The 12,514-nt window shown below is 39.9% G+C and overlaps 1 protein-coding gene across 1 annotated transcript in view; it reads left to right on the top strand.

The window, feature by feature from the left end:
- Nucleotides 1-12,514, top strand: part of PEX3 (peroxisomal biogenesis factor 3) — a 47,507-nt gene that overhangs the window by 23,627 nt on the left and 11,366 nt on the right. Inside the window, exons 6-10 of the mRNA XM_056125954.1 lie at nucleotides 248-314; nucleotides 963-1,017; nucleotides 1,876-2,041; nucleotides 5,148-5,218; nucleotides 8,183-8,305. Of these exons, the coding sequence (XP_055981929.1) occupies nucleotides 248-314; nucleotides 963-1,017; nucleotides 1,876-2,041; nucleotides 5,148-5,218; nucleotides 8,183-8,305 (482 nt within the window). The remainder of the gene's footprint in view (nucleotides 1-247; nucleotides 315-962; nucleotides 1,018-1,875; nucleotides 2,042-5,147; nucleotides 5,219-8,182; nucleotides 8,306-12,514) is intronic.

The following is a 12,514-nucleotide window of genomic DNA, read 5'->3' as shown; positions in this document are numbered from 1 at the left end:
ATAAAGGTAAAGGGCCTCCCGTTGATCGTCGATTTGCTCGAGCGGGCCCAGTAACGTCTCCATTGGAGATTTTGTTGTTACTGTGTCTGGCATATCGAATACTCTCGGTAGCTTGCCGGGCTCTCCGAGAGGGGCGGAGGAATCGAACTCGGGTAATGCTGTTATGAACATAGGAGTGCCAATATCCTTTATCTCAGTATCATTTACTAATGCTTTGGGAATTGAACCTTATTTCTGTTTTGTACAGACAGCTCTTGCTCCCCCAGATGTTCAACAGCAATATTTATCAAGTATTCAACACCTCCTTGGAGATGGTAAGATTCTTATTTGTGACCTATAGACTTTAATTCATTCATTTGTATTAGGAAGGACTTCAAAAAGTGAAAAAGTCTTTTTTTTTTTAATTGAATCACTGTGAGATCCTTACAAAACTGTTCATGATTAGGTGTCCTTCATACAGTGTTTCAACACCCATCCTTTCACCTGTGTACATTTCCCAGCCTCAGTGTCCCCAATTTCCCTCCCATCACCCCACCCCCACCCCAGCCTGCCCCTGCCTCAATGGTAGGCACTCTCTCTCTCTTATTCTCTCTCTCTTGTGCTCGTTCTCTCCTCTTCTCTGTCTTTCTTACGTGCTCTCTCTCTTGAACTCTCACCCTGTCTCTGTCTCCTTCTCTCTCTCTCTTTCTCTCCCTCTCCCCCAACCCCACCCCCAGCCCACTTTTTGCACATTGTAGTTTGCAGTACAGTTACTGAAAGGTTGTCTTATATATCCCTTTACCTACTTTTAACACTCAGTTCTTGTCCAGCGTGATCATTTCCAACTTTATTGCCGTACCAGTTCCTTTTCTATCTTACCTGCCCTCCGCCCCACATACACTCCTGGTAGATTCCAACCATTCACCAGTCTTCCTAGCCCCTGTTAGTGAAGAAGGCTTTTATATTTCTTTTTCCTTTAACAGGCCTCACAGAACTGATTTCTGTCATTAAACAAGCTGTGCAGAAGATTTTAGGGAGGTAAAGCATTTTGTTTTGGCTTCTGTGTTTCCCTGCTTTTAGTGAATAAAATCTACAAAAACTAGAGTTCTTCTAGTGAAGCTAGTGACCTGGCAAAGGGTGGTGTGGGATATTCTTTGTAACAGTCCTGGGATATTTATAGAGTCCACTTTTGGTGGGAAAAGTTTGAATGTCTTAGTTTATTAGTTTCACAAATCACAAATCATCCTGTTATTCGTCGATTGCCTCGAGCAGGCCCCAGTAACGTCTCCTTCATCCTAGCCCTGAGATTATATTCAAGGCTCTTTAGGAAAATGAGACCCATCATTGTTACTGGTATTTGGCATATTGGGTACGCCAAGGGGAGTTTGCCAGACTCTGCCCTGTGGGCAGGCTACATTCGGTAACCTGCCAGTTTGTCCAAAGTAGGAATGAGATAATAAGATGTCATAATAAGGTTCTGGGATCTGGTTTTTATAGTTTATTGATTTATTAGTTTATTGATTTTATAGTTTATTGATTTATTAGTTCCGGGATCTGGTTTATTAGTTTATTGATTCCTAAATCAGACAGGGCTATTTGGCAGTTTGATCAAACACCTACGTTAAAATCTGCCTCTGATGTCCCTATCTCCTATTTATACTGATGATATCTGTAATTATGATGAGACTTTTCTTGTGAAATATGCAGCAAGATTATTCTTGGCTCTGTAATAATGATCTTTAACTGGTAACTGATTTCTTAATCTGTTCTAGTAATTTCATATGCGGCAGTTTCAGGTCTGACTGGATGAAGCAGGAGCTCAGCTAGTGCCAGTTAAGAGTGTATGGAGCGTGACGCAGTCTCAGCTTACCCCACTTCCCTTCTGTCTGTTTCCAGTGTGTCTCTTAAACATTCTTTGTCCCTTCTGGACTTGGAGCAGAAGCTAAAAGAAATCCGGAATCTCGTGGAGCAGCATAAATCTACTTGGATTAATAAAGATGAATCCAGATCTTTATTATGCCACTATATGATGCCAGATGAGGAAACGCCTTTAGAAGTCCAGGTGCTTGATTCATAATCATTTAACTCAAGCAGTGATTATATACTGTCTTAGTTACTTTCACTACCTCTTTCAATTGACATTGCTGAAACTCTTGAAAGTTAAGCGAATGGGTGCATATATTTCCAATAATTGAAATGAGCCTTTCAATAATGCAAAACAACTGTAGGTCCAGAAGAGTAGCTCGCAGAGCTGGAGAGCGTATTTGCATGTGGGAGCCCCGGGTTTAATTCCTGGCATTGCCTGGCCCCTGGGAGCGATCCCCCAACACTGCTGGGTGTTGACTGCCTCCCAAATAACAGAAGCAAAAGTAAAAGCAACTGTAAACATGACAGCCTTCTACTTAGAATACTAAATGTTATAGATACTCAGAACTTTGAAGTATTCTGTGCCATTATGATATAAGCTGGGGATATAAGTAAATAAGACGCTCAAGGAGTTCGGGAGACAAATTCAACTCATGGCACAAAAGCGTCTTTCTGGAAGAAGTAAAAGATATAACTCTGGTGACCGAGTGAAGATTATGAAGAGTCTGCCAAGCTATGGTGTCTGGAAAGTCACTCAAGTAATAAAGCACGGGACTACCATGTGTGACACCCCCAACCTGTAATGCATGCACCCACTGGGCTAGCCTGGCGTGCCACGAATGGAGCATGTGTACACTTTCAGTAGTCTCAGTAGTCAAAGGAAGGAGGAGTGGGGGCCCGGGGCCACTCCTAGCAGTACCTCAGCCCATTGGACAGGTCTCTGTGCTAGGGCTTGTGCTCTGGGGCCTTCTCTGTTTGTGCTGAGTTGCTGGTGTGGGCGCCAGCAGGGTGGGGTGGCCATCCAGTGTTAGGGATCAAACCTGGGTCCTTGCACATTCAAGATATGTTTCCCCTGGCCCCTGAGCTCACTGTGTTTTCATCCAAGCCATATCACATCACATTTGCTTTTTGAGATAAATGAGATATACTGTTCAAAATAGGCTAGAGTAAATTGTCATTGGGACTGGAGCGATAGTACAGTGGAGTGGGCATTTGCCTTGCACATGGCTGACCCGGGTTCAATCCCCCGCATCCCATATGGTTCCCCAAGCAGCACCAGGAATGATTTCTGAGTGCAGCGCCAGGAGTAACCTCTCAGCATTGCTGGGTATGACCCACCCCTGACCCCCCCCAAAAAAAGCCCCAAAATAAAGTAAGTTGTCATTAATTGAGAAACATAGAAGACCTAATTTAATAGGTATGTTCATGATGTGCTGTACAATGAAGTGTTTCAGGCAGTTCTGCTGTAAATTATTCATTGACTAAGACTATTAAAGGGGGTGGCCACAGAGGAGTCATAGAGCAGGTAGGGCACTACCTTGCATGCCACTGACTTAGGTTTGATCCCCAGTACCCATATGATCCCCCAAACCCACCATTAGTGATTCCTAAGAATAGAGCTAGGATTAATGCCTGAGCATTCCCGGGTGTGGCTCCAAAACAAAACAAAATCCAAAACTAATGAATATTAAAAGGGGAGCAGAATAATAGTGCAAGGGGTGAGGCATAGCTGGCCCCAGTTCATTCCCTGGCCCCACATACTGTGCCTGGAGCACCACCAAGTGTGACCTCTGAGCGAAGAGGCAGTAGTGAGCCTTCAGCATAGGAAGGCTGACACCTAAAGAAAATCAAAAGAGTATTTTAAAGGGCTAAGACTGACAGTGTGGGAGTTAAGGCACGGGCCTCTAATGCGGCCAAACGCCTTCCAGTTACTGGCACCACCCGGTCCCCCGAGCATTGCCAGGCACAGCCCCCGAGGCCCCTGAGGTGGGTCTGCTCAGACTCCGCTGTAAACCTCAGCCTGGTTGGCTGAGAATTGCCAGGAGTGTCCTTGGACCTTCAGTGCTACATGGTGGTGCCTCCTCCCTGAGGGAATATTAAAAACATCAAAGATCTCTGCTTAGAATACCTACCTGTGTTAAATAATTTATTTTTATTTTTTTAAATGACGGATTGAGAATTGGGAGCTGGTCATTTGGCAGCTGGAGAAGTCTTAGGCCAGGGAGGCCCTTGCCTGTATCTTGGCATGGCGTCTGCCGTTGTCCCAGTGGTCCCTCCTGCGGACACTCTGATCTAGAGCCTGGGTGACGAGAGGTGGGACAGAACAAGGACAGATGGGACAGAACTACTGGATGGACAGGATTGAGATGGGACAGGAGTGGTTTGACCACAGCCAGTGCTCAGGAGTTACTTACTTCAGGCTCAGGGTTTGCTTCCCTCATTGCTAGAAGGCCAGACTGTACCAGGGGTCAGTCCCTGGCCTCCCTCAGAGAGTATCCACAATAATCCTTAAAGCTGTCTCTTTAAATTTAATTTTAAAAAATTAATTTTTTTAAATTCAAATGTTAAAATTCACCAGTATAACTGCAGACGCAAATGACTCAAAAGAACAGGTTAAAGAGACTCCCCCAAGAGGAGGGACCAACTAGAACTGCACTGAATTCAAGTCGGAAGCTTTAGATTGAATGACTACAGAGTCTTGCACTAAGTAGATTATTTTTTTTTAAATAAAAAATAAAGGCATGTTCTGAGAAAGTGTGGCCCTTGTGACCATTTTCTTCATAGAAAATGATCCTAGGGGTCAGGGTAATAGCTAAGATTTCAGGAGCACTTGGTCACATGGCATGCTGTGGACCTGATTCAAATTCCAGCATCATAGGACCCTCCACAACCCCCCATGGGTGTGGCTCCATTGATACCCGGCCTCCACTGAAACCCCCACAGCATCCCATCCTCAAGTTCTCTTACTAAACTTCTTTGCCCAGTTCACCAGACATTGCCAGGAGTGGCTCTTGAGTCCCCTGAGCCCTGCTTGGGAGGCTCCCCCAAGAAATTCTTCTAGAAGTGTGTCCAAAAGGGGTCAAGCAAACAAGTTTCGCAAAAGTGTAATTTTGCTTTGATTCATGTTTTCAATTTTAATTCCCTGTACACCTGAAGTTTGATAGCTCATTGAGTCTTACTTTTTTCCTTAGTGTTGCTGTAACTTAATTTTGAGAACTGTTGAATATATTTCTGTGATCAGTTATATCACAGCCCTCTGCTAATACATGATAAGCCTGAATTTTAGCGTTTGGATTTTACAGGCTTCTGGGCTTTCTCCAAGAGATGTCACCACGATTAAACTACTCAATGAAACTAGAGACATGTTGGAAAGGTATGTATATTGCATTTAACCAAAACAGGCATTTCTGTTTTATATGGACTAATGTTTTGTTTTGTTTTATTTTGTTTTGAAAATGCATTAACACATTCGCATGGTAACTTTTCTTGTCATGGTATTATACCACTAGTATGCTGGCATGGTAACTATCCTTACTAATTCACATCCAAGCGAGTCACTAGTGGTACCTGCTAGCATCAACATGTTGAACATAAGTTTCTGGTTAAAATTAAATTTTGAATTGATTCCACTGCCTTTCAGTACGGCTTTCTACCTACAGTAGCAGTCCTGCTGTTGAGGTGAGGAGGGAAACATCGTTTGCAAGGTGCCCATGCCTTCCCACCTCTTTCCTCACCTGGAGAGTCACCTAATACTTGAGGGACAAAAAAATAAATACCATTTTAACTTTCAAAATGTTTTCAAAGGTGTTAACTGAAGCATCCAGTGACTGCTAGAAAATGTTTAACAACCAACTCTGTTTTTCAACATGTTTAACATGTTTCCAACATATCTGGTTAAAAAAAAAAAAAAGCCCCCGAGACTGGGACCAGTGAGGAAACTCAAGGGTTAAGCACAAGTACACACAGCTGAACTCAGTCACTCCTCAGTACCACACCTGTCCCTGATCCCCTAGCCTTGCAAAGACCCACCAGGAGTGACCTGCCCTCTGAGCATAGCCTCGGAGACCCCCCATACCAAAAACAGCAGCTAGAATTGTTCAGTACATAGCAATTCTGACCAACTTGGGGTTGCTTGACGCTGAGCTAGGGGTTGGGGAGCATTGCTGTTGAGAACCAAAACCAGCCAACTTAGCTAATCTGTGTGTGTGTGTACATGCATACACACATACACTCAAACACACCTGCTAATGTGTATATACAGATACACACAGTTCTGAGAATTATTTTCCATAACCCTTCAGGATAGGCTGTAATTAAAACTTAGAGGGATAAAATTTTCATATCTCCCCTAAATTATTACTATTTTGAATCACACAGAAAAGAACTAGGATGTCAGGGATATAAAAGCACAAACACAGAGCTCTAGGCCCATAGCTGGCTCTCCTGGTCACTATGTGCTGATCTTGGCTGAGCCTTTGAATCTCTTTGAAGTACAGTTTTGCTCTTGAGGTAGTTTTATCTCTATAAAATCTGAGCTGTAATACATACCCATCCTACCCACTTTTTTTTTTTTTGCTATTTGGGTCACACCCAGCAATGCAAAGGGGTCTACTCCTGGCTCTGCATTCAGGAGTTACTCCTGGCAGTGCTCAGGGAACCATATGGGATGCTGGGAATCGAACCGGGGTCGGCCATGTGCGAGGCAAACACCTTACCCGCTGTACTATCACTCCAGCCCCATCCTACCTATTTTGATATTGTGATTAAAAATATCAGTCCTTGTAAATTAGAGCTTAGTTAAGTCCATTTTCTCCAGTTGTTTCCTGAGAAAATTACAACCTGCTTGTTTTTTCTCATGATCTTAAAATCAGGAAACTTTTTGGTCAGCTCAGCTACTAATTTTACTGAGTTTATCAGCTTCTAGCCCATTGAACTTAAGAAGAGTAATGTCCACTCTTTTGCTCATTCAACCATTTTTCCGGTCGTTGATGCTGTTGATCAAGCCTTTCTTGAAATTCTCCTCTCCATGGTTTGCATAATTTCCTAATTTTTCTCACAATTTTTCCATCATTTCTTCTAAAATTACTTTCTTTAAACATTAGTACTCTGCTTTATCCTCAGCTTCCCCCAAGCAGTTACTTTTAAAGGCTATGCCCTATTGCCATGCTCAAGAACCAAGGACACCGTTGGCAACTCTTGGCCCAGATCTAGCGCAAGGACCCTGGGGTGGGTGCCAGGAATCTGCTCAGGGTTGCACACACTTAACCCTGGAAACTCTGCCTGGTTCTGCTCAAGCAATTTGCTATGTCTTCCCTGTGTTTGGACTATTCTCTGCATACTAATATTTAATTTATTTCTTGGTGCAGGTTGCTCCCAGAGTTCTCACAGAGACACACAGGCAGTTATTCCCAGCAGTGTTGGGGTCACCAGGGCCACACCTAACAGTGTGGAGCTGGGGGTCATGCTCAGGACTTTCGTAAGCCTGACTTGTGCTCAAGCCCTTTCAGCTCTCCTGCATCCTCCACTAATGTAATTAAGATTTCTGCACGTCTGAACTAGAATCAATTTGTTCAGTGGTGATTTTTTTTAAAAAAACTTTTGTAACGTACTTCTTTTTTTTTTTTTTAATTTTTCTTTTGGTGGAGGAAGGATCACACTTGGCAGTGCTCAGTCTATGCCAGTAGTGTTTGGGAGTTACTCCATGGTGCTCAGAGGAGCTTGTGGTGCTGGCGACTGAACCTTGGTCTCCCATCTGCAAAATACGCTCCCCAGCCCTTGACAGAGAAAAACCTGTGGGCTTGGTAGCTCATAGGGTTTTTATGACCTGCTTAGCTTAGTGCCAAAGAAATCTGCCATTTTTTGTCTCCCCAGAATGCTTATAAAGTACATATGCAAACTAATAATCTGAGACTACAAGAAGTTCTTCAAGAATTTCCTCAAGAAAAGTAAAACTTGTGCCAAAAAGATAGCACAGCAAAAAGGGTACTTGCCTAGCATGTTGCTGATGTGGGTTCAGTCCCTAGAATCCCATATTGTCTCCCAGGGACCCCCAGCACCCTGAACACTGTCCAGTGTTAAGCAAAAAGCCTAAAAGATGAATTCTGTTATTGATATTTTTAAAAATAGTATTAATGTGAAAAATATATAGCAAAATAAATATTCTCATATGTTGTGCTTAATTAACTTTCCTTTTTAACAGTTGACCCCTTGATAAGTTTTGATAATATTACAGACTGTCAAAACTGGATTGTAACTAGAAATATTGGTCACTGACAGAACTAACCACGTAGTTCCATTGAGAATCTAAAAGGTAACTTTTACGGTTTGTGTTGTCTAGTCCAGATTTTAGTACTGTTTTGAACACCTGTTTAAACCGAGGATTTAGTAGACTGTTGGACAATATGGCTGAGTTCTTTCGACCTACTGAGCAAGACCTACAACATGGGGACTCCAGAAACAGGTAAGAGGGTATATAAGTATGTGGTCAGACTCAGGAAAGCCCCCAGAAAAAAACGTGGAATGCTCATTTTTTGACAAATTAAACTCCACACACCAATAACTTCTTCATTAATTAGCACTCCTTGTGAATTCAGAGTAAAAATATTTATCAAATATTTTGCCCTGTAGTATTATACAGTATTTTTTTTAAGTTGTGAAACTACCTTTCTGTAAGCCAAATACTTAATTTTTTTTTTAAATTATTTGGGATAGAAAACTGGCAGGTATTTAAATTTTAATACCCTCTACAATGATCCTAGTACTATAAGCCATAATTCACCTACTTAATTCAATAGTTTGGCTATTATAATAACCAGGCACTTTTGTTGTATATTCTTTGTTGCTAAATGATCTCCTAGTTCTACAACTATTTATTTCAGGGCAGAGTCTGGTAAACTCCCCATGGCGTACCAAATATGCCAAATACCAGTAACAATGATGGGTCTCATTCTCCTAAAGAGCCTTGAATATAATCTCAGGGTTAGGATGAAAGAGACGTTACTGGGGCCTGCTCGAGGCAATCGACGAATAACAGGATGATGAAATGAAATGAAATGAAACAACTATTTAAATATTTGAATCTTTTATCATGAGATTGAGAATATGTAATTGATGCTGTTGCTAGTACTCTTGACAATACCTAATTCATATCATAGATTTATGCTACTCAAAAGCTTTTATTGATTTGCTGTATTATCATCTTAACTTGAACACCTTGATCTCATATTAGATTTGACACTCTTTAAGGAAGTCTGTCTTGCAGTTTTTTATATTAAACTCAAAAGATAAGGTTCTAAATCATTGTAAAATGTAAATTCACCATTAACAGAACAGCAGTGATTATGCAATAACTGTGTGCTGTATCTAGTTGATTTCTTAAACATACTTGGCAGAAGATTATTAATTTTTGAGTGGCTTTATTATACCTCCCTCCAAAATTTTTCTAATTAATGTTAACAATTTAGAATGCTTAGAGACATGAAGCTTATTTTTCTTTTTTTTTAACTGAAAAAAAATTTTTAATGTAAGGTTAACTAAGAGAAGCAAAGAAAGACATTTTCATAATGATAAAATATCCAATCTGTTAGATATAATGCTATTAATGGTGCATCGAACAGCAAACAACGTCTTCAAGTACAGGGGAGAAAACAAATAAGGAGCTGAAAAAATAAACAGACAAATCAGTGATTATTGGAGGCTTCAACACTCTTCAGAAATGGATATAAACCAGTAAATTGGCTAAACATAAAATCAACTAAGATATGAAAATTCTGAAACTAAACCACCATAAACCAGTAGTATCTACATATACAACTACTACACCTAAGAGCATAATAACATCCATATATTTTTAAATTCTTATGAAAAAGTTTACACGGCAGAGCCTGGCAAGTTCTCCCTGGTGTATTCGATATGCCAAACATAGTAACAGTGTTGTGTCTCATTCTCCTGACCCTGAAAGAGCCTCCAATGTGGCACCATTGGGAAGGAAGAGTAAAGAGAGGCTGCTAAAATCTCAGGACTAGGACGAATGGAGAAGTTACTGGTGCTCGCTCGAGCACATCAGTGAGCAACAGGATATCAGCGATACAGTGATACAATGATGAAAAATTAATTAAGACAGACCATCTCTTTGGCCATAACATTTTAACAAATTTAAATAGAATTTTATCGTATAATATGTTCTGTTGAGAATAGTAAAATTAATAACTGATAGCAGAAAGTATAGTGGGAATATCTGCAAAAAACATTGAAATAAGACATTCCTAAGCAATCAGTTAGTATAAGAAAAAATCTCGAAAGATATAAAAATATTAAAAGGTAAAGGTAAAGGCCCTCCTGTTGTTCATTGATTTGCTCGAGCAGGCCCAGTAACGTCTCCATTGGAGACTTTGTTGTTTGTGTTTGTGTTTGGCATATCGAATACATCACGGATAGCTTGCCAGGCTCTGCCGTGTGGGCAAGATACTCTCGATAGCTTGCCGGGCTCTCTGAGAGGGGCGGAGGAATCGAACTCGGGTCGGCCATGTTGGCTGCGTGCAAGGCAAACACCCTACCGCTGTGCTATCGCTCCAGCCCTCATAAATATTAAATATAAAAATATTAAATTTTTAAAATTGGAAAGGAAATGAATATATGCTATATAGAATTAACACAGTGCTGGAACCTTATTTCTCAATTATGTTTTAATCCTCTTCTCAAAGTCAGTGACTATTTCATGCCTTTTCATATTTCACTAGACAGCAACATTCAGTAGGTATTTCCTATCCTCTTTTCTCTTTCATATCAATAACTTCTCACTACCTTAATAGCCAGAACATTCCAGCCATTTCTACTGTGATTCCTATTGCTTATTTCCTGGAACTAGCCATCACAGTAAGTCAAGGAAAAAACTGTTTAACTATTGACAGAAAGACAAAAATATCATTAATCATGAGTACTATAATGAACAATAAGGAAGCCTCAAGACTTAGAAAAACCCCTTATATAGATATATATGAAATGTATATGCAAATTATACAAATTATAGACATATGTATATAGTAATACAAATATAATAAATATTTTTAAAAAGATTTTCTATCACCAGCTTATAGCCTATTACAATTTACAATGGACAAAGATAGGACCTAAAATTAAAACTATACTACCTTAAAGTATGACTGTAGGTGTAAAAATCCTAAGAAAAATTAAAGCAAATGAAATTTATAAATATATCCAAACAGTAATAGCAATCAGTATTTCCTGATCCTGTATGCTATTACTTTTCAGTAGATTACCTGATTCTTAAAATAACGCTAGGAAGTGCTAGTGCTTTCCTCTTTTCACATCTTTCTCTTAGGAAATGGGAAAATTAAATGTCTCTGAAATCAAAGCCACTTAGCAAGTTACTTTGCTTCTTAGTAAGTAGCAAATCTAGATATTTAATTTCTCCCAGATATTAAAACCTGGGATTTTGTTGTTGTTCTCCAATGTGGTGACTCAGGTTTATTTTAAGGAGAGTGAAAACATTAAGAGGGCTATAACAGCAATCCATAACATTAATAAGTTAATAGGAGAAAAAAAACTTCAGTGTTCTAAGAGGCATTCGGTAAAACTGAAACTTAATATTAATGAAACCTTTTCTGGAAATAAAAAATAATTTTAGTATAACAAAGAATGGTTATATTAAAAGAAACCAAAACAACTATACTTAACTGTAAAACACTAGAACGAATTCCAGTCAATTAAAAGTATGTAGATTTGGGCACTGTTGGTACTTACTTAGCACTGTTAAGTTATTCTAACCAGTAAAGCTAAACTAGAACAGTAGACACTTGAAAGTGATATTTGAGATTGTGGAGGAAATGCCAATAATAATGCCCAGGTGTCCTGCATGGACAGCCAGGTAGATAGTAGTATGCTGTAAAAATGAAGTAGAGGGGGAACATGTTTACATTATTGGTCATTTAAAGAGGAAAGTAGACTTACCATTTTCAGTTCTCAGATACACAAATTAAAGAATGAGATACACTCCATGTCCATCCACTTACACGAAGATTTCATGACTTCATTTTTCCTGGTGGCTGCATAGTATTCCATTGTGTAAATGTACGATAGTTTCTTTACTCAATCATCTCTTCTTGGGCACTGAGGTTCTTTTCCAGATTCTAGCTATTGTGAATTGTGCTGCAATGAACATAAAAGTGCAGATGGCTTTTCTGCAGTGTGTTTTGGGGCCCCTGGGCTATATTCCTGGAACTGGTATTGCTGGGTCATATGGAAGCTTAATTTCTAGCTTTTTGAGGCATGCCCACATTATTTTCCAAGAAAGCTGAGCCAGTTGGCATTACCACCAACAATGAATGGGAATTCCTTTTTCCGAGCATCCACACCAGCACTGGTTGTTTAGATGTGTGCCAGTCTCTGTGGTGTGAGATGATATCTCATTGTTTAATTTGCATTTCCCTGATGATTAGCGATATAGAGCATTTTTTCATGTGTCTCTGGTCATTTGTATTTCTTCTTTGAGGAAGTGTTGTTCATTTCTCACCATTTTTTGATGGGGTTGGATTTTTTTACTCATAAAGTTCTACCAATGCCTTATATATCGTGGATATTAAACTCTTATCAGATGAGTATTGGTAAATAATTTTTTTCTCATTTTGTGTGCTATCTTTGTATTTTGGCC

Source organism: Sorex fumeus, unplaced genomic scaffold, assembly GCF_029834395.1.
Source record: "Sorex fumeus unplaced genomic scaffold, SorFum_2.1 ptg000061l, whole genome shotgun sequence".
NCBI classification, from domain to species: domain Eukaryota; kingdom Metazoa; phylum Chordata; class Mammalia; order Eulipotyphla; family Soricidae; genus Sorex; species Sorex fumeus.
The sequence above is the reverse complement of the archived record's forward strand: the minus strand, read 5'-3'. Positions and strand labels throughout refer to the sequence as shown.